At 56.8% G+C, this 27,050-nt stretch overlaps 1 protein-coding gene across 7 annotated transcripts in view; it reads right to left on the bottom strand.

Annotated features, from left to right (window-relative positions):
• Window positions 1-546: 546 nt before the first annotated feature.
• Window positions 547-27,050, bottom strand: part of KCNAB2 (potassium voltage-gated channel subfamily A regulatory beta subunit 2) — a 91,961-nt gene continuing 65,457 nt past the window's right edge. For all 7 annotated transcript variants that reach the window (XM_058552752.1, XM_058552751.1, XM_058552753.1 and 4 more), the window contains 12 exons: window positions 26,771-26,808; window positions 19,438-19,517; window positions 16,664-16,708; window positions 14,439-14,483; window positions 13,559-13,602; window positions 12,432-12,518; window positions 8,472-8,557; window positions 6,539-6,659; window positions 6,238-6,332; window positions 5,113-5,233; window positions 4,670-4,758; window positions 547-3,521 (listed from right to left, as the gene is read on the bottom strand). In XM_058552752.1, the coding sequence (XP_058408735.1) occupies window positions 3,432-3,521; window positions 4,670-4,758; window positions 5,113-5,233; window positions 6,238-6,332; window positions 6,539-6,659; window positions 8,472-8,557; window positions 12,432-12,518; window positions 13,559-13,602; window positions 14,439-14,483; window positions 16,664-16,708; window positions 19,438-19,517; window positions 26,771-26,808 (941 nt within the window). In that variant the 3' untranslated portion in view covers window positions 547-3,431. The remainder of the gene's footprint in view (window positions 3,522-4,669; window positions 4,759-5,112; window positions 5,234-6,237; window positions 6,333-6,538; window positions 6,660-8,471; window positions 8,558-12,431; window positions 12,519-13,558; window positions 13,603-14,438; window positions 14,484-16,663; window positions 16,709-19,437; window positions 19,518-26,770; window positions 26,809-27,050) is intronic.

The following is a 27,050-nucleotide window of genomic DNA, read 5'->3' as shown; positions in this document are numbered from 1 at the left end:
TGAGATTCTCATTGGTGTAGGAAGCGGGTGAGGGCTGGGGGCAGGGGAGGGATGTAGGAGTGATGGAGTGTCACCCGAAGCTGTCTCTCACCTGAGAAGACACGGCCCCATGAGGCTGCAGGGCTCGCTGTGGAGGGGCACCCCAAGAAACGGTGTGCAGGGGTGGTGCCTGCCCATCCCACTTGCACCCCTAAACACACACCCCATTGCATCAGAGAAACGCCAGGCTCCCAGTGACAGCCTGCAGGCCTCCTCGGACCCCGATGTCTCTGTCCCGAGAGGGCATAACAGCCTCCCAACAGCCAGAGAATGGGTGTGTTGGGCGGGGGGGGGGGGGGGGGGGCACCTCCATTGCTGAATCACTTGGGAGAAAGGGGGGGGTCTCAGTTCCCAATCTCTGCTTATCCCCAGGGCCCACGTCTCCCAGCCTACCCTTGGCCCCAGGCTCAGTGTTTGGGGGCCCATCTCCCCTCCCCACTGTCCCTGGACCAGCCCTGACCCGGAGCGCCGTATATCCTGGAAATGAAAGGAGCAGGAGGCCTCAGACCCCGATGGGCTTGGGTTTTATTATGTCATTCCATAAATATGGTGGCTGTGTCTCGGCTGAGTGTCGTTTGGAAGCACGAGGCATGTGGCATCTCTGCCTACGTAGGGAAGCAGTTAGCTGAGGAACCACGGTCATTAAAAAAAAAGGGAAGGAAAAAAAGCACATTATTTACATGACTGGAAGAGAACAGGAGATGGAGCAAGCCCCTCTGTCATTCCTCCAGACCTCGGAATTGACCACAGATTTGGGGTGAGAAATGGTGGGGGCTCTACGTGTCACTAACAAGGAAGATTGAGCCGCCCCTGCCTCCAGACGGGGCCTGCTTCCTGTGTGGGCATTCCTGGAGGGGCCCTCACAGGGCAAATTCTGCTTCAAGGAGAGGGCGAGAGGCTGACTGGCAGGCGGCAGGGGCTTCCCTCAACCAGGTAGGGTGAGGGCTGGCCCGGTCCCAAACCCGTGCCAAGGTCTAGGACCCCCTCAGTGCCTGGCCCTGCCGGGCTCTTCCGTTTCCAGGCTCTGACTGCCCTTGGGCTTCCAGCCAAGCCCCCCTCCCCTACTCCAGGCCCTTCCTAAGTCGGGGGACCCTCCCCCAGGAAACAGAGCCCTGTCCTCCCTGCAAGTGAGTGTGAAAAAATAGGACACCTCAGAACCAGGCTGTGGACAGTGCCCCAGAGCCGGGCAGCTGCTTGGGTCCTGGCTCTGGGCATTTTGGCCTTGGCCAAGCTCAACCCTGGGGGCCCTTGTTTCTCCCTGTTTGGCAAATGTCTGGCCACCAGGGGCTTGGCTTTCCCAGGTGTGGCTCATGCCCCGCTGGAGGCCCTGGTCCCTCTTCCAACAGTAGGTGGGCTGGGGGGCAGCAGTATGGAGGGGCCCAGCCACTGTTCCCAGTGAGATGTGGGTGATCTGGCCCCTCAGCACAGCCAGCCACTGGGACTGGCTGAGGGGGCCATGAAACCCCCAGCGCAGGGCTATGTCCTTGGAGCAGAACACGGCTCTCTGTGACAGTGGGGAGTGGCTGCAGGCCAGGGACCTCTGCTGGCACAGGTGTTGACCCCTCCCCACACCTACAGGGCGAAGCTTGTAGGAGACTTGGTGAAGACTCCCAAGGGCCTGGTCTACGAGGAAGGGGAATGTTCTAGACTCCAGGGTCAGCACAAAGGTCGGGAGTGGAGGAAGTCTCTCCCTCTCCACCTCCGCCCTGGCCTCTGTGGCTGTCTTTAGATCCCATTTCCCAGGCCTCAGCCCAGCCGGACTGGACGCAGGCCCTTTGAGAATGAGCAAGGCAGGGGGGCAGGGAGGGGCCTCTCGGAACAGCAGCTTCCATGAAGGGCAAAGCAGGATGGGGGAGCGTGAGGGTGGGGGGTGTGCCCAGGTGGGGGCAGGAGGCACACAGCGTCCCCTACCGAGTGAGCTGGCACATCTGTAGAGCCTGGCTCCTGCCCCCATGTAGCCAGCAAAGGCTGGGGTACCCACCAGGACCACCGAGGCTGGGGATCCCCCCCCAGCCCCAGGCTGGGGCTGCAAAAGGGCCAACAGTTGTGCCTGTCATGCCCTTTCTCCCTGTCCCCAATCTGCTCCAGGCTGGGGTGGCGCATGGAAAGGAATGACCAACCCCAGCATCCTCACCTCTCACAGGCTGTGTGGAAGGGGATCCCCGGGTGGCACTGCAGCCTGTCTGTCCGGGTCACAAGCTCTGAGCACCTAGACACTTAGCACCCCAAGACGAACACCTCGCTTCCAACGGATCCGGGGCCTCGAAGGGGCACCTCTCCAGGGAGAGGCTCCCAGGGTCTTTTCCTATATTGAGGGGGCTGCTGCTGGGTGTTCAGGCCCCCAGCCCCTGGGCACGCAGCATGGAAATCCCCAGGGACCCGACCCTCCTTCAGTGAAAGGGTCTCAGCATGTTCCCTCTGCAGACCCCAAGGCCACCACCCTGGGGCAGAGCAGAGGCAGGCCGCCCCATGTGTGGTCAGCAGCCACAGTCCAGCTAAGCATGCACGACCTCAGGGCCTTCTGGGGCAAGGACAGGGGTAATAGACTGGGAACCCAGCAGGGAGGGCAGGCAAGGCCCTGGAGGGACCTGGGCTGGAGCCTGCTCCCCCAGGCCCCCTCCCAAGTGCTCCGGGCCTCCCTGCGATGGGGCTCATCAATTGTGTGCAGGGAGGAAGAGGGCGATGAGCTGGAAATCAGACCTCCAAACTTTTTGTGTGTCCCAAACTGCAGAGCCAATCCCCCTGGATCCCTGCCCCTGCCAGCAAGGGAGGAGGTAGGTGTCAAGGGACAGAACGGAAGGCCCCTCAGAGACCCACTGGGGTGGGTGGTGGTGGAGAAGGGGGTTGGGGAAGAATCTGAGGTCAGCCCCAGTGGAAGGAACCCAGAGCCCTTGGCAAGAGGGAAACCCCCAGTGGGGAGAGCCAGGGCCCTGGCAGAGGGGGACACAGGAAGAGCCAGATCCGGTGTCCTCTTTCCCTCCCCCAACACCAGGTGGGGGTTCTTGGCAGAGGAGAGGCCAGCCCTGCCTGCCCACAGGACCCAACCGGGTCTTGGCCTGGCCTGGACTTGAGGAGTCTCTGAGAAGGGCCATGGCTGGGAGAACACGTGGTGGTTTCTTCTTGGAGGATGAGCAGAGGCGGTGGGCTTGGGTGGGACTGACCGAATGTCCTTCCTAATCAATGCCGTCTCCCTGGCACGATCTGACATCGGTCTTGCGAAGCAGCAGACGGAGTCTTGCAGCGACTTAAGAGATCTTTTCCCGATGACGTCTTGGTGCGTTGTTTTCTTTTTGATGCGAACCACACTCTTGACTTGGATTCAGAACAGCTTAAGCGAGCGAACAGAGACTAGGAGGGAAACGGAAACTGTCCGGGCAAGTGGCCGGGGCTTCTTAGGATCTGTAGTCCTTTTTGCTGTAGGGTTTATTGCCCAAAATACTATCGATCTCGTGGATAATGGAAGACGACAGTTTTGGAAGGACCTGTGTGCGAAGACAAGAGGTAATCAGATTTCCACCAAGACTGGCCTGGCCTGGCCCGCAGAAGAGGTGGGGTGACATTAGTCCAGTCATCTGCTGGCCCAGACCCATCCTGCCCTCATCACAACAGGCTCCAACTGAAGCAGATGGGGGCCATGCTGCTTTTGTATTCCAGAGGTTTGGGGCAGAGAGGAAGCCTGCCCTGGTCTATATGCTCCCTCTCAAACTCCAGAGTGTTCTAGAACCTTCTGGAAGGACGACAACGGCATAAAATGCAGATTTCAGGGCTAGAACGCCTGATTTCCAGACCCCAAACTGCTCCTCCCAGCCCCAACAGCAACGCCACCTTCCGGGTTACAAAAACCCAGGGCTGTCTTTGACTCTGCTCTCCCTCACCTTCATCCAGTTTGTCAGCCAGTCATGGTCCCCACTTTTCAAAATCCAGGATCTACCCACTTCTCTCATCTCTGAACCACCGCCACCCCTCCCACTCAGGACTGTTGTCCCCTCTCAGCAGATCCCTGCTTCCCTTTCTGCTCCCCAAAGTCTGCTCCCTACAAAGTCTTCCCTCCACTCAGCAGTGGGAGCGAGAAGGATCCTTCTAAAACCTAAGTGGGATCATGGGTCTCCTCTGCTCCGCATCTCGAGACCGCTCCCATCTCACTCACAATAATCACCCAAGTCCTTAGAGCAGGGTGGGATCTGCCCCCTCCTGCCCCCACCCCCTCCGTTCTGGGCCCACCGGCCTCACTGCTCTTCTGGGCTCGAGCCCACCTTGTCCCCCAAGTGTGTGCACAGCCCATGCCTCACCCTTCAAGCCTGTGCTCACTCTCTCAACAAGCTCCCCTGACAACCCCTTCAACCTGGGTCCACAACCCGCCTCCCTCTGCCCTCACACCCCTGACCTTGCTCTAGTTTTTCCCATAGTGCTTATCACCCTCCAACACATATTCTAATTCCCTTATTTCTCAGGTTTAGTGTTCACTATCTGTTCCGGCTAGAAAGCAAGCTCGTCAAGAGCAGGGCTCTCTGGCGGCTCCCTGACTTAGCCTGGCGCCTGGAACAGCGCCCGCACACAGGCGGTGCTCCACAAATACACACGGCACTAATGACTGATGGGGACCCGAGCTTGGCCCCAGGCCCCCACTCACCTGTATAGCTCCAATGTTCTCCATCAGCTGGTCCACGCTGGAAGCGCCCAGGAGCACGGAGCTGACCCCCTCATTCCTCAGGCACCAGGCTGGGGCAGCAAAACCACAGATGAGGGAGACCAGCCACTGCAGGGGCCCCTTCCGGTTCTGCCCTGCCCTTGACTGGGCCAGGCAGACCCAGCCTCCTGGTCATGGGGCCTGGCAAGCCCAGCACTCAGCAGTGCTGGGTGGGGGCTTTGCCCAAGGGGGGCCGGAGGGGTGCTGGGGGAGGCCTGGCACTGACTGTCCTCGGGGGAGAGGAGGCCCAAGGGCTCAGGGGCCCCCATCCTCTCCCCATGAATGTGGGAGCCCCATTAGCCACAGCTGGCTGATGGAGGGGGTGGCTCAGGCACTCAAGGACACCTCCCCAGGGACACGGGTCCCAACCCTGCCCCCCATGTTACCTATGGCCAGCTGGGGGAGGGTGCAGCCCAGGCGCTCGGCGATGGCCTGCAACTCCTTCAGCTTGGCCTGCTGGCGCCGGCCCTCCTCACTCAGGATCTTGTCCTTCAGCCACTGGTAGCCCTGGTTGTGGGGGAGAACACAGCCCACAGGTGAGGAGGGTCACCCGGGCCTCTGTAGGCAGATGGCTGATGGTTTGTACCAGGGCAGCATCCCCTCCACCCTCCGACTAACCACATCCCGCTGAGGGCCAGATCTGGGCAGTTGGAAGCATGGGCCCTGTCGCATCTAAAGCCCCCAGCCTGTGGGGGAGCTGAGACTGGTCCTCTGAGCCCGGACAGGGAGGTGGACATACTGACCTTCCTTTCTCCCAGGAGGCCAGTGGCCTGGGGAGTTGTGCTGCCTGCCACCTTTGGCCCAGAGGACCCCTCCCCCCAGCTCTGGGGGGGTGCCGGCTCACCTGCCCCGATCCCCATGGCAGGGAATGCAGTGCCTCCCGGGGTGCTCCCTGACCTTGCTGTGGGTTGGGGAGGTATGGGTGGGGCAGGCCGTCCTACTCTTGAACCCGGGGCTGGGGTTCCAGTGCTGGATCTGCCCTGGCCTGGGCAGGCCTTTCTCTGCCTGCTGCTCATCCTCCAAACCCTGCAGTCTGGAGCCCCTCCTGAGTCCCCACTTCAGAGGGGTGTGTGCATGAGGGGGACTTGTCCCAGAGGGTCACCTCTGAGTGACAAGTGAAGAAGCTCTACAGCCCCCAGCCCAGCCCAGAGGTCTCAGTGATGGCCAGAGAGAACGGAGGTGTCTATGGGGGGGGACATCCCAAATGCCGCATGTGGACCCAGCCTAGGTTGTGAATGTTGAACTGAGGTGGGCGGCAGAAGCGGGGAGGGGAGTGAAGGGGCCTCTTCACCTACGACAGTCCCTGGGATGGGTAGCCCTTCCAGACATGGGGGCAGGCCAGCAGGGGCTCCAAGTTCCCATGCTCCGGAACTGAGTTCCCCCACCCCCATCCCGGCCGACACTGGCCCAGGGAAGCCCTGCCCAGCACCAAGGTGGTCTGCCCCACGGCCCCACCTCTCCAAAATGCTTGCCCCTGCCCGTCCCCTCCCCCAGCCCAGCTGCTCCTTCACCTTCAAGGAGGCTCTCGAGTAGGGTGGGATGCCACCATCATACTTTCCGGAAACGATGCCACAGGCCAAAGGGGACCAGGTCATGGCGCCCACTCCTGGGAGAGGAAAGCCAGGTGAGGTCAAGCCCAGGGCCCCGAGGGGAGTAGGGGGTGCCGCAGGGGAGAGGTGGTGGAGCAAAGGAGAGGCAGGGAGGATGGGGCAGGGAGACGAGGGAAAGGGCAGGGCCAGGGAGGGTGGGGCAGGGCAGAGGGCGGGTCCTGGGAGAGGGGGCGGGTCCTGGGAGAGGGGCGGGGCAGCCCACCTATCTTGTGGAAGAGCTCGGGCAGCTGCACCTCCACCTTCTCGCGCTGGAACATGTGGTACTCGGCCTGCTCGCAGATGGGCGGGATCAGGTTGAACTGCCGGGCCACAGAGTAGGCCTCCTGTGGATGCAAAAAGGGCCACGGATGGTCCCTGCCGGTCAGCGGGTCTGGGGGGCGGCCTGGGCAGCAGGGAGAAGACACCCAGGCACCCCCTGGGAAATGGCTGGCCCCCCCACCCCCCCCCTTCCGACCCAGCTTTCCTTGGGAGCCTGTTAGACCCCGGTGGGCCAGGAAAAGGGGGGGCTCATTGGACCCCAAGGCTGAAGGGATCTGGGGAAAGCCCAACACAGTAGTGAGACTTGGCTTCTGGCACTTTCTGGCCGGATGGCCTTGGGCAAAGGGCTCACCCCCTGTGCCTCAGTTTCCCCATCTGCTGTGAGGGTCAAATGACCAACAGAGTTTGCAGCCCTCACGACAGTGCCCAGCACATGGGGGCACTCAGTGCCTGCCCGCGGTGCTGTTATTGTTTTTATCATGATCATCACTCCAGGGCCCTGGACCCGGGATTACAGCAGCGGAAGAAAACGCCAGGTCAGGAGGGAGAGTGGCCGGCATCAGCCCATTCCTGGACTGGGAGCTCAAGGCCTCGACTCCTCCGCAGACTCTCCCTCCACTCCCACACATGGGCATGAGCCAGGGCTGATGTCTCCAGACAGACTCCCGGGGAAGTCTGTCTGCCGGCTGAGAGGCCCTTTCCCCCTTAGCTTGAGCCTCAGCTCTCGCATCTGTGAAATGGGGGTAAGACACTGACACCTCAGTGAGCACACGGCTGGCTCTAGGCAGCTTCAGAAAAACGCCAGATGCTTATTAATGCCACAAATGCTGATTAATACCAGGGGCTGTAAAGCTATGTTTAACTTGAAATGAAAATCCTGCTCAATTTCTTTGATGAAGCAGAAATCTGAGACTCACTAGAGGAGAAACCCCCTCCCAGGGATACTGGGATGCAGAGAATTCTGGGAGGCAGCACACGGGAAGGCTGAGGCTGTGACAGGGCCTGGAGGCAGGGGTGGTGGGTCCCCCTGAGAGCCAGTCCTGGGAAGACGCAGCCCCAGGCCTCTGCCCTCCAACCCCCTGCCCCTGAGGAGCACAGGGCCACCCTGCTGACCCTTCTGGGATACCCCAGAAATATCAGGAAACATCTTCTACCCTCAGCCTCTGATGGCTCCCACGGAGGGAAGTGACAATGAAGGGGATGCTTTCCTGAAAGTGCAGGTGAAGGGGAAACATGGATTATGAGACGGAAGCCCGGGGTCCCAACAGCCGGCCCACATTCTGAGGCAGCCCCAGCACTGAGCTGCACAGCCTGGGCACTGATCTCCGCACAAGCTGTGTGACGTTGGGGCTGTTACTTAACCTCTCTGTGCCTCAGTTTCCACGTCTGAAAACCAGGATGACAGCAGCACTTCCCTCATAGAGCATTGTGAGGATTAAATGAGAGTGAGTCCACATGAAGCCTCCAAATCTAACGGTGCCTGGAACATCACGAGAGCTCAGCACGAGTGGTGGGGACTGTTAGCGCTGCTGACGCGGGCTGAGCTCCAGGACCTGTTCTCTCATATGATCCTCAGAACAGCCTTGAGACGAAGCTCATACCAGCAGTCTTGTCCTTCAGGTGGGGAAACTGAGGCTCAGAGGGGTTAAGCCATTGGTCTTAACACAGATGAATCCCACACAGGGCTGGGATTCAAGCCAAAGACCCCTGTCTGCAAGACAACCACCGCACCTCACCATCCTGTCCCTCCTCAGTCCCCAGTTATCTGTGCGATGGGACCAATGGCAGTGAACCTGCCAGAGGCCGGGGATCTTCAGGCACAGAGTGGGCAGGGAACCCAGGCCTGGGGACGCGCATACACCGAGAGGTCACCGTACCATGATCTCCATGGAGCTCCAGCGCGATGTGCCCCAGTACATGGCCATCCCTTGGTTGATGACGTGGGTCATGGCGCGCACGGTCTCTGTCACGAGAGAAGGGGAAACCGCAGGTGGGAGGGCGGCTGGGGACACGGGGCCCAGCCTGGGGACACTCTGCAAAGACAGGCAGGGCGCTGGGAGGAGGGGAGGGTGCTGCAAAGACATCTTGCAAGCAGTGTACTTCCTGGCTCTGACGTGGGGTGGAAGGGGTTTTCTGGGATGACAGAAAACAGTGAACCGCAATCCGAGAGGCTGGTCTTGAAAACAGTTTCCCCAAAGAGTGACAGGTCTTATAGAATCTTGAAAAATGGATTATGGATGGACTATGACTTTTTATGGCAGATTAGCGGAATGAGGGAAAGGTGAGATCAAAGAATGTGATGCTAGACTCTAGAATGGCGGGATTCTCTAGTCTGCGGAAGAATCGGGGACCCTGAGTCCTCAGGAAGCACCAGATAACAGGTTAAGGTTATAGTCAGATCGGCAGAAGGCAACAGGAAGTAAACACAATTTTTGTCTGTTTCTTGTCTCCTCAGTGGAGCTACTCCAGATTCTCCTCGGGATCTAGAGAACTGAATGGGGAGGTAATGATGGCATCTGTCGGGACAAAGGGCAGGGCGGGGGCTGCAGGAGGAGCTCCCCTCAGGTCCAGGAGAGCCAGAAGTAGACACAGAAAGCCCCGCTTGGATGCCCGGCTTCTCAAACCAGCCCAGCATCAGACAAGGGACTGTCCCCCACCTCCACGGTAGATTCTTCCTAGTGTTCAGAAAAGCTTTTGAGAAATAAAAATCTGCCCGTTATAGTTCCCCCTAGGCTGTTTCAGCCCCATGGGGATGTTGTGGTTTTTCAAAAACAGAACTTGGCCTCAAATGTTCTGATTTCAAATGTCTCTTAGCTTCAGGGGGTGAAGGGCTACTGCAGCTGATTTCTCACAGGTCCCATACAGTGCTTGCAAGTTCGGCTGCCAGAGGCCGTGTAGGAAGCAGAGTGAAAGAACAAGTGTTTCTAAAAACACAGCATCACATTGACCCTTGAAAGTCCCCATCTCTCCCGGAGCGGCTTGCTCCTCGTTTGCCGCCGAGATGGGGAGCTGAGGTCCTTGAAGATGCCCGGGGTGGGGAATGGGGGCCAGGCAGGAAGGAAGGAGAATGCTGGGTTTGTTCTGAAAGCTCCACTTTGGAATGGCACAGGCCCAGGGCACCTTCTCTCGCAGAGAGTGGCACCTCTATTTTAGGGTGTCACTTCCCACTCGGCCTGGATCCCAGGGTGTCCCTTTGGCTGAGGTCTCTTCTTTCAGTAGAAAGCTAAGGTAGCTGGGGCTTCTGGGTGGTCTCAGCAGGTTTGCCCAGCATCCCTGAAAAACCACCCCTCAGCTGCCACGCCTGCAGGCCAAGCCCTGCCCTCTCCTTCCTTCCAAGGTCAGGGCCTGGGCCTCTCTCTGCCCATCCAAGGGAGGAGGGCTGGGAGGGAAGCCTGAACCCCCCTGGGACCACCAACGGGCTGCCAGCTTTAACTGCCAACACGGTCCATGTGAAGGAGAACGGCGCCTGGATGGAAGGCTCGAGGGTCCCAGGAAGATATCTGCCCACATCCAAACCCCTAACCCAGGCTCCCGGCCTGGCTGTCCTTGTCAGGTGTTTTAGAAACACTCTTGGGGGCACCCGTGACCATGCAGCATAACTGCCCGATTCTTTTCAGCCAAGGCTTAGGGCCGCATGCCGGAGAGAGGGAAGCAGAGAACACCCCCGTTCGTTCTCCAGCCCGGCTCCCTCACACTCCCTCGCACACGGCTCTCTCCTGACGAGGGCAACTGCACAGTGCACCGCGAGGCCCCTTCCATGCAGAGAGGGGAGTCCACCAGGTGCCTGGGGGACAAGGCCGACGGGGCAGGGGCTGAGAGCCTGCGGCAGGCCTGAGAGGGAAGGGGTCCTGCGCAAAGGCTCCGGGGTTCCCCGAGGGTCCCAGGCAGTGGCAGGCTGGGCGTGGAGCCCACATGCAGGAGCACAGCACTCTGCGCTTCTGCCCAAGCCTGAGGTCCGTGGTCCCAGAAACAGGGATAATTAGGGACAACTGTCCTTCATTTCAATATTTAATGTGGCTGAACAGAGGCAGGGGGACCGAATCCTTCCAACTGCTGCCAAAACCCACGGCATCTCCTGCCGCATCACAAATAATGCATGGGAGGGGTCAGGTGGCAGTGCCAGTTGGCAGGCAGGAGCCCTTCCATGGTGGAACCCGCCCAGTTCCCAGGGAGACCAAGGCCTGCCCTCACTGTGGGGTCCTGGGGGCCCTTAGCTTAGGGGTGGGCTGAGACCAAGCAGGGCCAGAGGCTGCCCCGGGCCTTGGAGTTCCCCCTGCTCGTGTGGTTTTCCATAAGGAGGAATGATTCCATTTGGATGGAGAGGTAGGGCCGCACGGCAAGGGGTGAGAGTGGCAGGTGGCCCAGCCCGCCCAGGGGACATGAGCACCACACACAGCCAGGGTGCTCACAGAGGAGCCAGGCGCTGCGAGGGGACCGCTTGCCGCTGGGGTTTTTTGCTTCTGGTTGAGGCAGGAGTTTAATAAATGTGAACTATGGAGAAAATGAGACTTGCTGGGGCCACATGTCCTGGGGTCCCTGATGTGTTCACTCCTGCGGGAACTCCATCTCCCCAGCCCTCTCCCAGACCACCCAGGGTCAGGGTTTCAGGCGCTGATCACAGCACCCCCACATCAAGACGGGGTCCCGGCAGACAGACGGCCGGCCACCGGGGTCGCAGCAATGCAAGGCGGGCGGGGGGCATGCGCAGAAGGATGGGAGGAATGAAATGACAGCGTGGACTGGGTGGCGGGGCACACAGCTTTGCTTCTCCTTCCCTGGCAAGATGTTTTCATAGGGCACTTATTTTTCCTTTACGCATTTTATGGAGAAGTTTGTCATCGAGGGGAAAGAATTGTGTAAATAAAAACACTGTCTCATAAAATGCAGCGTGGACACAGAAGTCAATAGTCGGGCCCAGGGTACTGTGTACCTTCTATGATGAATGTCCTTGACTTGGAGGAACTAAATGGGTCCCCTGGTGATAAAAGAAAGATTTAAAGAGACCAGAGTTTATAGCTGCGGGAACACTGAGAGGCGTGGTATGACAAAGGGCACGAGGAGGGAGGCAGAGAGCACTTCTCACAGAATACACATTTTGTTGAAAAAAAACCACCACACACACACACACACACACACACACACACACACACACACACACATGTGTGTGCACGGTACATATATAAACAAATGAAGAAAAAATAACTTGAACACAACTTAATTTTCCAAGTCCCTGAAGCAGCAAAGCACAAATGAGAAGATGCCTGAGCAGGAAGTCAGGGGAGATGGGAGGGGCCGAGGTCGCAGGAGTCAAAAGAATAAGTAAGCACCAAAGACACCAAAACCGCTTTTCAAAGCACGGCCCGGTTTCTCTCCCCTAAGTAACAGCTTGTCCCCCAGAGCAAAAGACCTCAAACCTCCGGGCAGAACCTGACCGAGAAGAACACAGCAGTTGCAAAGAGTCGTCACACTGTGACTTCATTTAGCTACAAAATGTTAGCAGCTGAGAGGAGAGAACATTCCACACAGTTCTAAGCCCAGGATGGGACCTGGAAGTGGGTGCGCATCAGGCGTGGACCCAGAGCAAGGACCGGCCTCAGCCTGGAGGTGCCAGGGCACACCTGGCGGGGGGGCGCGGATAACAATCAGGCTGAGCTCCGGCCGCCCCTGCCTGGGGAGTCTTGGCCCTCCCCTCCCACTGGCCTGGCCTCCTCTGACTGCTGGCCTGGGTGCCCAGCAGGGCCCTGTGGTGCGGCCATTACAGCCACAGGTTCAGAACCTTCCACGTTCCTCAGGAAGCACGCCACGCCCACCGGTCGGTGCTTCTGGAGAGAACCTACCTTCCATGGGCGTGTTGGGGTCCGGGCGGTTGGCAAACACCACGTCCACGTAGTCCAACTGCAGCCGCTCCAGGGAGGCCTTCAGACCTGGGGGGGAATTGGGAGGGTCGGTCATCATCTTCACAGAGCCTCACCCGTGTGCGGCTCAGGGAGCAAGGGACGAAAGAGACGAGGCCCCCGGCACCGGGAGCTGCTGGATGGCGGGGGGACACGTATGGGCAAGTACCACCCGAGACGAGAAACGCCACAACAGAAGTGGGGGCACACCACAAAAGGGGTGGGGGTGGGGTCCACAGGCCAAATGTCCGGAGAGTGAATGAAGGGGGGACCTTCCTGGACTTCCGGTGGCTGTGTGGTGACCAGGAGCGTAGGTTAGCAGACTCAGAGGGAGAGTGGCACCTGTGTCTATCGCACCAAAGGCCAACGGCCCCTGATATGTGCAGATGGTGACCTGGTACTTAGCAACAGGTCAGAACAGGGCTGCGGGGTGGACGTGCTGGGGCTGCGGAGGCCAGGGGCGGGCAGCAAGGCCTCCTAATCAACTGATGTTTAATGGAGCGAGTGTATTCTCTTGATGAAAATGAACAGGGATAGAAAAGCATGAAGACAGAAAAATACAGGGTAATCGAGGCATCCTGGCCGACCCCTCTCTGCGCTCCCGTGTGCTGAGCCCCAGGGAGGCTGTGCCCCACATGCACCCTCGCCTGGGTCCTTCCCAGTTCCCAGTACCCCTGAGGGGGGGGGGTGCTCTCACTGCGCCCATTTTACAGATGCTGCCACAGAGGCTCGGGGAAGTGACGTCCTTTGCTCAAGGTCACCAGTCAGCACGAGGCTCAGCCTGGATTGAAAGCCAGGCCTGTCCGTGTCCTCCCTGGAGACAACACTGCCCATCCGAGGGTGACATGGCCCCACCTGCCCGTACCACTGCCCCCTCTCTTGAGCATGAAGGGAACACCCTGTGTGAGCCTGGGTGGAAGGAGAGGGTCAGACCAGAGCACCGGTGTCCCCAGGACTTGTGTCCTGTGCAGGATCACTGGTGGGGTGGGGACACTGCACTTTCTTCAATTCTGCATCCAGGGGAGGATCTGGGGGTTTAGGGGAGCCGTGTGGAGCCAGAGCCCCCTCACCTTCTATTATGTGCTTCCTGGAAAGGCCCCTCTCGGTCTCCGCTCTGAAAAACAGGCCGACAGCATGCATGATGTGGCAAGCAGTTTTGGGGAAAATGTTTATGATGCAATGTTAGGCGAAAAAGTAGGTCAGCTCCTGCCCTGTGCGTCTGATTCCACTTTGGGGATAAAACCACGAGGCTACAAGCATCCGCTCATGTAGGCCGGGGGAAGGCCTGGGCTGCTTCCCTGGCTGTCCTGGGGGAAGTGTGGCGGCAGTGGGGGATGGAGGCTTCGGTTTTTCAATCTGCCCTTCTGTTCGGCCTTTTTGGGTTTGTTTTTAATTAAGAATGAGTCATATTTATAATTCTTATGGAGCCGATTTCGTCCAGCCCCAGAGAGAATGTGGGGCCAGACCCCTGGAGACTGGCAGGGTGGTCTGTGGCCTAGGGAAGGTGGAACGGTTAGGACAGTTCACAAATATTCTGTGTTTTCCAGAATTTTTAGGATGTTACTTTTGTAATCAGAAAATATAACAAACCCATGAAAGTGAAAATAAAATTTAAACAAGGTTTGAGTACAAAACAAACTCAGCCGAAGCCGCTTCTCTGGAACTTGACGTCCCTCAGTAGGGAGGGTCACCATCCAGGGCAGCTGGGGAAAGGATGCTTTGGGCACCAGGAGAGAGGACACTGCACTGGTCTGGGCTCCTGACTGCTGGGAGGCCCCGGGCCAAGGCTGGCCTGTCCAGGACAGACCCCGTGTACCCTCTGTTTCTCTAGGATGACTGCCTGCCTCCCTGCCCTCAGGAGCCTCCCAAATTGGGGGTCTCCACAGAACATGGGGCTGCAGTCACCTGACCTGAACCCCCCGCGCCGGGAGCAGCGCCCGTGGCACCTACTTTCCTCCCCAGAAGATCTTGGTGGTGATGACGAGGCTGGACCGTCTGCGAAAAGAAGAGAAGGAGGGGTTGTTGCTGGGAGTGGCCCCTGGGGGTCCCCCCATGTTCAGCTCTCACACAGGGGTCTTAACACCCTTCTTATCTGGGAGTGGGGGGCGAGAAATGGGGCGCTTCTGTATCGTCTGATGTTTGCAGTGGGCTGAGCCCGGGGTCCTGCAGCTCCTCATGGAGCCAGAAGACAATCCAAGGAGGCAAGTAACCAACTAACTAACCACATGGATGCATCTAACTAACAGTGTGACTATAAGTTGGGCCGTGGGGGCCAGAGATGGAGTCCAGTGTGACCAGAGCCCAGAGGAGGAGGTGCATTTGCGAGATGGGGTACATGGGAGAGGGGCACGTGGGAGGGGTGATGCGGCTCAGGGGACAGGAAGGCCACCCGCCCCAGTGGATTTTGTCCGGGGCGGAAGTGGGTGGAGGAAGCTGTGAGAGCAGACTCTGAGGAGGTCAAATTTCGGGGCTCTGGTGAGGATGGAAGGACGCAAGGGCGCCTAGCAGTCTGGCTCTTCCCCTGCAGGCCCTGTTTCAGAAAAGCTGTGTGTGGGATGGCCTTCGGGGGGAGGCTAGGGGGCCCACCGAGGGAGGGAAGGTTGGGGCGGGGCAGGACCCTGGCTGTGAGGGGCCCAGAGGGGCAGGTACAGTGATGCTGACGGGAGTTTGGGCTTGGGCGGCTGAGAGCCCCAGGGAAGGGGAATGGATTCCAGTCTCCTGCTTTAAATCCACACCAGGCAAATGCTGACCCCCGTGACTTTGTCATGGAGGGACGAGCAGGGATAATGATGGCCCCTCCTGGCCACATTTGACCTTGACCCTTCCCAAGGGAGGGGGTGACAATGTCCCCCATGGCTGTGCATTCCTCCTCAGCCCCGGAGGTGGGGGTGGGGGAGGGCTGCTCCTCAAAGCCAGAAGCGGGAAGGGTGACCTAATGCGTACCTCTCTCCCCTGGTATTCACCAAAGACGTAATCGGGGGACTCGCTAATACATGCCATTTCCTTGAATTACGGAGCGAGGAGGAATTTACTTTGGGATGAATTAGAGCCAAGAAGAAGCACCTTTGGTGGGGCCAGAGGAGGGGTGTCAGTCATCACGGGGGGGTTGGGGTGGGAGATTCTGAGTGCACTCGCTGGGGGAAGGGAGGGGGGTGCCCAGCTTTATAACTGCTTCTGACCTTCCTGAAAATGAAGGCCCTCGGGCCACAAGGGGCACAGAGAGCAGGCAGGCACTCAGCCCAGCCTGCCCCAAGGAGGGAGGGAGCTCTGCCTGACAAGGGACATCAGGCTCCTGACCTGCCTCCTGGGGGGCTGGCCCAGAGGGACATGGAGGGGTGTGGGGAAGATCACAGTAAGAGCTGCCACTTCCCAGGTGCGTGGACGTCCAGCCGGGATGGGCAGGTGTGTTACAGACTTGGGGCTGTCTGACCCTCAGCACAGCCCTGCCAAGGAGGTTGGACAGCGATCCCCTTCCAGGCGGGGACACTGAGCTCCAGAGAGGGGAGACACCGGGCGAGTCCTATGCACGGGGCAAAGCAGGTGCAATTCCAGCTCCCCTCCTGCAGCAGCATCCGTGGCCGCACCCGCGCCATCCGGGAAGTTCTCACGTCCACCTCTTTTTGTCCAAACCCAAGTCAGCTTTGCAACCCAGGCCCCTGGCCCTCTGAATCCCGCCATCAGTGGACAGACAAGCTGGGTCAGAGGCGGAGGGGGCAGAGTTAGGGAGGCCAGGGCCTCCGCTAGACTTCCCTCTCAAGCAGAGTCGCCTCCTGTCTTTGAGAACTGAATGTGGCACCCACTTGGCAACTCTGTGGAAGCGTCCCCACCTCACCACAGCCCAGTGCCCGGCTCCTCAGGGGCGGCTACCCACAGTGTGAGCGCTCGCTCCCCTGGAGGAAGCACGGGCTGCCTCCATTCTGAGACACTCTCCCCACTGAGAAGAATTCTGGGACTTCCAGGCCCTAGAAAGTCTGGCTGGCTGTGCAAGGGCCGATGAAGCCAACCTTGGGTCCTCCATTGGTAAACAGGAGGGAACGGCGATGGGACCCGAGCCAACGCTCGCCCCCGGTGGCCTGCCCACCCCACTCAGGACCCCAGAGCACATCTGCCTCTCACAGAGCCCTCTTCCCTAAGTGTGCCCAGGGAACGGACCACAGAGAGAGCAGAGTAATTACCTCCAGCCCTTCTTCTTGATGATGTTTCCTAACACGACTTCAGCCCTGCAAGAGACCGAGACATGGGGATTTCACTACAGCATAACAGAAACATCAACCCTGCCCCACCGTGACAGTCGGCCACCGGGTCCCTCTGTGAAAATGCCACTGGGGCCAGAGAGCCAGGCTATTGACGCCCACCTTGGCTCGGACAGCTCACTCCAGAGAGAAGAGAGCCTGGGAGTGGCTGTGCTATTTCCCTGTGAAGGTGGCCCTTGTCCCCTGCAGGCGCTTGTCCGAGCAGCAGTGGCTCCAGTGCTCGCAGAGGAGGAAGGAGCCAACGTCTTTCTTGGCAAGGCCCGCAGTGTCCCGTTTCCCTGGTCTGCTGGAAATTCACCAGGGAAAATGCTTGGCAACGTACGTGGGCGAAGTTTCCAGAAAAGTATGTTTTTTAAAAGGTAAATTATTCATCAACTACGTCCTCTGTTTTCAGAGACAATCAATATGTATTCAGGGCCAGGGGCTAAATTTCCAGCAGAGTATGTATGTGCGTGCGTGTGTACATGCGTGTGGGTGTGTGTGACCCTCTTGTTTCTTGCTTTTGAACAATAGAGAGACAGATGCCATGCTGACCGCTGTCTGTTCTGTTTGGCGTCACTGTGGGCCCTGCACCAAACTCGGGCCAGCTGGGGTCACAGGCGGGGCTGCTCCTGCCTTGCTTGGCACTACAGTGCTGGATTAACTTTTAAGAACTTTCTGCTTGTAGCAAAATGTTTCTGAGCAAAAACAACAGACGGAGAACGATCCATACCCAGCGCTACATTCCAATTATAAAAGCGCCTGAGTAATCCACTCAGAAATAATGGGCACTAATTTGCAAGCTGTTTAGCATACATTCTGAATGCTCTTCATTTATGGTCAAGATGCACAGAAATTCACTCAGCCCTGGGCCCCTTCCTTTCATTTCTTGGTCCCTCATTTGTGGGAGAAAGGGTCAGGAAAGGAGGAAGAGAGAAAAGCAAGCATTGGTGCTGGGGTTGTAGGAGCTGTAGACGGTTAACCAAAGCCTGTTGCTTGTGGTTGTGAATTCTCGAGGCTGTGAATTTGGTAAGGCTGGCATCTGTCCAGAGGGACAGAGAAATCCTGCGGCTGACAAATTAGTGTCAGCATGAGAGGCAGGGGGACTTAGCGAGCTACGTGCTTGGCACTCTGAGCAGCGAGAGGGACAGCGCCCGGCTACCACCCGCTGGAGCTGCTTCACAGCCCTTGCCCAGAGCCACTTCTCCTTGCCTGTCCCTTGGCACACAGTGTCCATCTTCCCAATGAGGGCGGCTGCTGGCACTGAGGCATTGCTAGGGAGTGAGTAGACAGGTTCAGCTCTGGACTGGACAGGGAAGGAGCCACAGAGGCCAGCGGAGGAGTGGAGGGCAGGATGAGGGCAGCGGGCTCCAGGGACAACAGCCACAACCCCTGGGGAGCCGCTACCTGAGTTCTTGGCTTTCGGCAAGTGGCTTCTGAGAGGCCGCGAGGCAGGACCCAGTGTTCTTGCCCTACATGCCAGCCCTGGGTGTCCAGTTAATAAGGGGGAAGGGACAACAGTGACACAGAGTGTGGCTGCTGTGAAACACAGTGTGCCAGGCCCGCACACAGGGACTGGGCCATCTGAAGCTGGAGGAAGGTGCACGGAGCTGCCTCCTGCACGCCCTTGTGGGCCGCAAAACCAAGGCAGGCGCAGGGCCAGGGAACAGGCTGGGTGCTCCGGACGGGGGACGTCTGTGGGCTTGGCATCTGCCTCGGGCTTTTCCACCTCCGACCCTTCGGCTTAGCTCATCTGTCTGGAAAGAATTTCATTTTGATGGGAAGGTGCTGCCAGTTTGGAGAGGTTGGGAGGGGGCTGCGGCATTGTGGCGGCAGAGGGCTGCTGGAGGAGATCTGGGGGTCCTAGTGGAGGCCCCTGGGGCTGTCAGCTCCTCAGACCCTGGGTCGGGCCTTGAGCAAAGGTCCAGCTAGGTTCCTTGACTCTCTGGGCCCCATCCCAGGCTGCAGGTAATGACCCAGAGCCGTGTGAGACAGGTGCTGGCCCCGCAGCCACGGTGCTCAGCAGGCCAGGCTGAAGCCGGTCCAGCTGATGGGAACTTGGCTTGCCCCAGGCCGGAGGGGGCCAGAGGGAGGACGAACAGAGAGCCAACAGATGACTTCACAAACAAAAGCTGACTTTTGGAAACCCGATGCAGGAGAGTGGATGATTTGATTACAGCCAGTCTTTAAAATTGAAGCCAGCAGCCTTGGCTGAAGAGGGCTTTTACATAATTGAGTAGGAAAGTTCACTGCCAAGATGGGAAGTGCTTCCTACAGCGCTGGCTCGGCTGCCAGGCTCTGCTCTCCCCAGCTCCAAGAGGCCCTGTCTTCCCTGCAGCCCTAATTGCACATTAAGATGCAAAAATGTCAGGTGTGTAGGGCTGGCCACAGGTCATAGGCACGTCAGAAGAGCCCCGGACGACAGCTTAATCACAGCTCTCGCCCAGCACAGCATCTTTGGCACCTCAGGGACTGAGGTCACCTTGGTGCTTGGACACACAGGGAGTTTAGCAAGTGACCAGTGTCCAAGTGGTCTGTGATTCTGGCCCCATGAAAGCAATGCCTTCTAAAGCCACTTGGAGTTTAGAAAAGTGGGCAGAGTGGGAGGCACCTTTGAGAACCCTCTTGGGAACAAGAGCCCAGGAGGACCAGGAGCTCCGGCTCTTCCCAGGGACGCCGTGGCCTGCACCACTTTTCCCATGAGAAAAGACACGTACTTGCCAGCTGCGTAGACTTCTGCAGTATCGAAGAGGTTGATGCCATTGTCGTAGGCCAAGGTCATTAGCTGCTCTGCCATCTGAAACGAGAAAACCGGGCCTGCTCGTAAGTGGCACTGTCGCAGGACAGACATGGAGGCAGTTCTCGGTAACGGACCCATAGAGAAGAAAGAGGACAAAATGAATGAAGAAACAGCCTATGGACCGTGAATTTCTTGCGAGCAGGGATCCCACCTGTTGGGTCATCACGGGGCTTAGCACCTGTACTGGGTTTCACAGTGTCCCCCCAAATTCATGTCCACCCAGAACCTCAGAATGTGACTTTATTTGGAAATGGGGTCTTTGCAGATGTAATTACTTAAGATGAGGTCAGACTACACTAGGGTGGGCCCCAAATCCAATACGAGTGGTGTCCTTATAACACTGGACACAGACACACACAGGGAAGAGCCATGCAAAGCTGGAGGCAGAGATTGGGGTGATGTGTCTACAATCCAAGGAATGCCGAGGATTGCCCGCAAGCAGCAGAGCTGGGAAAGAGGGATGGAACGGACACTCCGAGAGCCTTGGAGGGAGCGTGGCCCTGCCGACACCTTGATTTTGGATTTCTGGCCTCCAGAACTGTGAGAGAATAAACTTCTGTTGTTTTAAGTCACTCAGTTTGGGGGACTTCGTTATGGCAGCCCCGGGAAACGAACACAGCCGGCACCAGGAGCGCGATGGATCTTGGCAGAATAAATATTGTTTTAAAGCTATGGGTAGACCACGTCCTGTGACACCGTGTCCCGCGGGATCCGAACCCTTCCCAGCAGTGGCAGGAGGATGGTTTTATTATTGTCTGCAGATGGAGAAAGCGCATCTTCAACCAGCACTCCGGCCTTGGCCGTTTGGACCAGGCCTTGCAGGCAGGGGTTGATGAATGGTGCCCAACTGGTAGCGGGGGTGAGGATCAGGAGCAGGGGAAGCCTGCCTGCCATCGACAGTCCCTGCCAAGATGCAGTAGAGAAGAAGTCCCCGAACTCTGCTGGCCTCTGGACAGTGCAGGTGTCCCTCTGAGCGTCACAGATGCAAACTCCCCCACCCCTACTTCTCGAAACTCAGAGCACCAAGCCTCCCTCCCCAGCTAGCCCAGGGTAGGTGATTAATACTTGACAACCCTCAAAAACTGTAGGACGGAAAGCCATCCAGGTGCGGCTTCTCGGAGCTTCTCCTCATACCAAACTCAGAAACCTCACCGGCCAGGCAGGTATGGAGAGTGAGGCTGGTGGCCAGGAGGGATCAGTGGGGTGGAGGGAGCTTGGTCGTTGTCTGTGGGAAGGTGGCTGGGTGCGACCAGAGCCCTTGATTTTTCAAGAGAAGCCAGAAACCCAGGATATTTGGCAGGGGGTAAAATCTGATTTTCAAGTGTTGGCAATGAACCCCAAAGATTTCAGATACTGAGCAGGCGAAAGCTAACCCCATTAGTCAGCTGCTGTCCTCTGAGTCAGAAAGCCCAGGTAAGGTAAGGCCATTGGTGGAGTTTTCTGGATCCATCTGCAGGGCTGATTGGCTCCTTTCCTCCCTCCTGTAGCTCAAGTGTAACAATGTATCAGGTGCCTCCATGCGCCCCTCTCTGAGCCGCCTCCTCCTCTCATGCCTCTCTCCCCACCTCAGGGCTCTTCTTCCTCTCCGGTGCTCCAGGCACACAAGGCTCCTCCCCAGGTTCACCCTAGTCTGCAGCCTGACTTCTCTTGGATGTGTCCACCATGCCGCCTGTGCTCTGCCTAGGAGTGCGCCGTGTGCAGGGCCCCCGCGAGGTAAGACAGATGATTTCAGGGTGCATGCTGCCTCCTGAGGAGGGTCCTGAGCTGAGGCGACTCAGGACCACGGCTTTTATCTTCACATTTCAGACACGCATATTTCTTATACCCCATCTTTCCTACATGCAGGGTAGTGCACCTTCTGCACTGTGCCTTTCACTCACAGTACATCCTGGAAATCAATCCACATCAGTTCATGGAGATCTCCTTCATTTTTTCGCCTTTTTTTTTTAATTTACTTTAAAAAAATTAAAAATTGTGGTAAAATATACATAACATAAAATTTACCATTTTAACCATTTTTAAGCGTGCAGTTCAGTGGCATCAAGTACATTCACTTTGTTGTGCAACCATCACCACTATCTATCTCCAGAATTTTTTCATGTCCCCAAACTCAAACTCTGTCCCCATTAAACACTATCTCCCCTCCCCAACCCCTGGCACCCAGCATTCTACTTTCTCTCTCTATGAATGTGACTCCTCTAAGTACCTCACCTGAGTGGAATCATACAGTATTTGTCCTTCTGTAATAGGCTTACTTATTTCTCTTAGCACGATGCTCTCAAGGTGCATCCATGCTGTAGCATGCGACAGGATTTACAGGGCTGTGCTTTGAAGGTGGTTAGGAGTTTGTCAGGCCGGCAGTGGGAGACTGGGTGGAGGAGGGGGCATTGCAGGCAGAGGGGCTGGTGTGTGCCGAGAAGGGCAGCCTGCGTACCCGCTGCACCTGTGGTCTTGCCCATCCTGCGCTTAGGTCAAACACCTGGGCGTCCTCCTTCACTCATCTGTCTCTCACTCCAGCATCCAAACCGTCAGCCGAGGCTGTCAGCTCCCCCTTGCAAACTAATCCAGAATCTGACAGCTCCTGCCCATCTCCACCGTGCCCACCTGGTTGAAGCCGGAGCATCCCTCAGCTGGGTTTTTACAGTAGCCCCCTAACTCCGCCTCTGTCCATGCCCCTGACACCCTGGCTAGCAAAGTGTGGTCCATGGACCAGCAGCATCAGCATCAGAAATGCAGAATCCCAGGCTCCACTCCAGACTGGCCACATTAGAATCTGCATTTTAAGCAGATCCCCAAGAGGGATTCATGCACACATCACAATTTGAGAAGCACCCCACAGACTGGCATCCTCGGTGCAGTAGCCAGTTAAGTCAGATCAAATTTCCTCTTTGCTAAAATCCTCCAGTGGCTTCTATGCCACAGATGGCCAAAGCCAAAGTCCCCATCAGACCCGCGGCCTCACCTCTGACCCCATCTCTTAACATCCCCCACCTCCGCCGTGGCCTTATGCAGGCCAGGCACACACTCCTGCCCCTGTGGGCTGGAATGCTCTTTCTTCGGATCCCCATGTGGCTCACTCTCTCACTTCCACCTTCCCAGTCGTCTTGCATAAACCGGGAGCCTGCACCCCAGTCCTCCTTTCTCTGTGGTTGATAAATAATGGCTCCCCAAAGATATCAGGTCCCCGGAACCTGTGAATATTACTTTAGGCAGAGAAAGGGTCTTTGCAGATGTGATTAAATTAAGGGTCTCGAGATGGGGAGATTATCCTGGATGATCTAGGTGGGCCCTAAATGCCATCACAGGTGTCCTTGTAAGAGGGAGGCAGAGGGAAATGTGACCCAGAGAAGGGAATGTGACCAGAGAGGCAGAGGCTGGAGTGAGGGTACCACAGGCTGAGGACTGCAGCAGCCACCCGAAGCAGAGGAGGCGAGGAAGAACCCTGCCCTAGAGCCCCCACTGGGACTGTGGCCCTGCTGACACCTGGATTTCGGCCCAGTGATACTGATTTTGGACTTCTCACTCCAGAACTGTGAGAGAAGAAAGAAATTTCTGTTGTTCTGAAACCACGCAGTTGGTGAAAGTTCGTCACAGAGGCCCCAGGAAACCAACACACCCTCTGCCATCCCATGTTTACCCCTCAGGGATGAACTGTCTGTCTGTCTCCCTCCCAGGAGGAGCGCAGCCCCGGGGCAGGGACTTGGCATTCGCAGGTGCTCAGCAGGCATGAGTTGGACGGAGACCGTCCTCCAGGGGCTCCGTGGCCCCCAGACCGGCCCCTCCTCCACCTCCTCACTACCCCGGCTACTCCTCACTCTGTTCTGCCCACCCCAGGGAGAACTCCTCCTCCCGTTCGCTGATGAAGATCAAAGGCCTCATGGTCTGGACTATAGAGCGTGACCGCCACGAGCAGGCAGCTCTACAGCCTGGCCGACCCGCGAGGCTCACCAAGCAGGGAGGCCAGCCGGCTCTGACACGAAGACACCCATCCTCATTTCCCCTGCCCCTTAGCGGAAGGAAAGACATAAACTTGATCCTACTTACACCCAGGACAGCCCGTGGATGACCAGAGACAGAAAGAGGATGAGGGAATCTGGGAATTTCCAGGATTGTGCTTTCTTATTTTTCAACTGCTATGATTTTGGTGTAATTCTTCTTCCAGGTTTTTCTATGTGAATATATGCTTTTTCCCCACAAAACTGCAACTCGGACGTACAGACCCTCTATCTGCTGTGTTTTCCATGTGCTCTCTCATGGGCCTGTCGCCATGTCATGCTTCAGAATGTGACTTCTAAAGACTTCTGCTCTGTGGGCGCATCCTACTTTATGGAACAGAGCCTCTATTTGGTGACTCCGGTTATTTCCAATGTCCTAGTCCCAGAAAGTGGAGGCAGAAGGAACCTCAGGAGACACGTGGGTCACCTCCCTGTCACCCCCATCTGGGGATGGGGAATCCCTCCTGCCCCAGCATGTTTCCCCAGAGCTGAGAGGCGGCCGCAGGCTCTGAGGTGAGACCTCAGGTGGGCTCCCCCTTCCCCACTCTCCAGGTGTGACCTCCAGCAGCTGCTCAGTCTCTGGGGCTCCACTTCCTTGAAATGGAGATGACGACACCTCCCTCCCTGGGTTGATGGAGAAGCAAGTGCCATAATAAATGTAAAGTTCTTAGCCACTATTCTTATTAAATTTTATTGCCGAGGCTGCTTTGAACACAGGCTCTGAGGGGCAGTTTTCTACAGCAGCCGTGGGAGGTCAGAGAAAGGGCACCGAACTAGAACTTGGAAACCTGACTCTGACCAGGGCAGCTCCGAAACTTGGCCACGGGATCCGAGGTTTACTAACACTGTCCATCAGCTGGCCACACTCTGACGGCCCGTGAAGGCCTCCCTCCCTGAGACGACAGCCCTGAAGATACCTGCAGACAGCTGATGCGACCCCATAGCATGGGGGCGGCAGACCTTCCCTGTAAAGGGCTGGAGAGTAAATAGTTTAGGCTTTGCGGGCCAGATGGTCTCTGTGGCAACTACTCAACCCTGCCCTTGTCATGTGAAAGCAGCCACAGACAACAGGCAAATGAATGGGCCTGGCTGCCTGCCAATAAAACTTTATTTACAAAAACAGGATTCATAAAGACAGAGAGTAGATTAGAGGTCACCCGGGGCTGAGGAATTATTGCTTAATGGGTACAGAGTCTCTGTTCGGGGTGATGAAAAATTCTGGAAATAGACAATGGTGATAGTCGCACAGCAAAATGAATATACTTAATGCCACTGAACTGTACACTTAAAAATGGTTCACATGGTAAATTTTTTATGCATATTTTAACCACAATAAAAAGAGATGGAAATGGCAAATTTTATGTTTCATATACTTAACAAAAAAGAAAAGAAAATAGTCCAGGGGCCAGATTTGGCCTGTGGGCCATCATTTGCTGACATGTTTGGAGTCCTGCCCTGGAACGCCCCTTTGCCAAAGTCATCCACCAGTTTGTCGATTCCGTATCTCCTGGCTTCTGGGCCTGGTGTCTCGCACACAAGAGGTAACTCTAAAAACAGGACTGTTTCTGGATTCCTGGGCAAGCAAAGTGCCTTCCTTCACAGGGGCTTAGCAAGGAACATGGTGTTCCAGACGGGCACCCATCTGGAATGCCCAGTGGGCCCGTGGCCGCCCTGGGTTTGTGCAGAACACGCGGTCCTGTTGGAGCACAGGATGGTCCTCGATTCCTTGTGGCTGTCTAGCCCTCTGGCTCAGACCGAGCAGGCAGCCAGCTAAAGAATAAAACCCAGGCATTCTTCATCTGAACCGTGGCAAGGTGGGCCCCTCATACTTGACGTATTGATTTTTTTGGACACTAACTGTAGGATTTAATACGAAAATTCTGCTTGCTCCTCTGCTCAATCATTTTTGCCTGCCAGGATCTTTTGGAACCCTGAATCTGTCATCTATTGTATCCGATATCCTCCCAGCTTTGTGTCATCTGGAAACGACTTCCAATATCTTCATACATGTCACTACGTCCCTGATGGAGACACAGCAGAGGCTGGAGCCAGCTGGGGCTGCACCACATCATTAATCAATACTCTTTGGGTGTGATTAACCTGTTGGTGAAAAAGTCACCTAATTGGATGGTTACCATCCGGTCACTTCTCTATATCTTTCCCACAAGGATATCACACGCATATAGCTGATGCTGTTTGGAAGTGAAGTCACACCCTTCCAGAGAATTCTTTCATCTACTAAGTTAGTAACCACCTCGAAAGGGAAATAAGGTGAGTCAGACACAACTTATTCAGGGTGAACCACGTGGGCCCCGGGGCTCTATTTTAAGTTCTCAGCATCAACCTGGTGGCCACAGGTCAAACCATCTCCTGCGCCTTATAAACTCCTGACTTCACCCTGAGATAGCCCAGACTCAGAACCTCAAAGCGAGGGCTAAGAGTTCTAGTACTTGCTACTGTCATAAAAGAAAAAGGAACAAAAACACAAATGAAATGCATTTGGATTTTGATGGCAGCAAAGCTTTTCCTATGAAAACTAACTGAGCAATCACAGCTAGCAAGGTTTCAAATGAACTCATTAATTTTTAAACGCAACCTTCGCAACAGTAAGTAGGGCGGCTGTGAAGACAGCTTCTCGTGCTGATGTCCAGGGCTCTCTGTGCAAATGCCACTATTCTCATTTCCAAGATATCCACTCACTGCCCAGAAGTGCACACCAGCCTGGGAACGCATCCACCCCTCCAGGACAGATCCGGAGACGCTGGCCGTGCTGCGTCCCAGTTGTGAAGAGAGAAGCCGGAGCAAGTCCATTGGATAACACAGTTAACGGCAAGGTGCAGTGAGGGGCTGGAAAATGCAAATCTAGTCAGTCTTGAGCCTGCAGCAGAATTCGCAAAATCTGCATTCTGAATGACCTCAACAGATATTTCCTGAAGTTTTAAGTTCAGGTGGGAATACTCTGTAGGAGCGGCTGAGATTTGTATCAGGCTGTATAATTTGGAAAATGCAAGGAGCCTGAATTTTCCTGGCTAACTGCAGATGAGGAACCTGAGTTTCTGGGACTTTAGGGGACTTGCTGAAGCCCCAAGGTGCCCAGCTGCCAAGTGCCTTCCCTCCTTCCCACAGGCTGGGAGAAACAGAAAGACGGGAGCCGCAGCGGCTGCCTGAGCACAGGCTCACTCCTGCATTTAGTAGACTTTACTGCGAGGGCAGCCCTGGTTGGGGCCTCGGGGGGCCGAGGGAGCCCTGTCTTACCTCATCGGTGATCTGGCCTCCGAAGGTCACCCATGTTCCTGAAAGGAGACACATAGGCTCAAGTCGGAGAAACTCCCCAACTCTCCCCCTGGGGTGCTGGGACCTCCGGCTACCATGCCACTCTGCTCTGCAGTGAGCATGTCCTCAGCATGTGTGGACACCTGGCCTTCAGGGCAAGTCTCCCTCTCCTGGGGCCACCAAACCGAGGGGACAGTAAGTGCCCAGAGCAGGCAGCTGGCTGCAGGCCTTCGAAATGCTCGTTGGTGCTGGAGGTGATGCA

Source organism: Diceros bicornis, chromosome 13 (assembly GCF_020826845.1).
Source record: "Diceros bicornis minor isolate mBicDic1 chromosome 13, mDicBic1.mat.cur, whole genome shotgun sequence".
NCBI classification, from domain to species: domain Eukaryota; kingdom Metazoa; phylum Chordata; class Mammalia; order Perissodactyla; family Rhinocerotidae; genus Diceros; species Diceros bicornis.
This window is presented reverse-complemented; position numbering and strand designations above follow the sequence as displayed.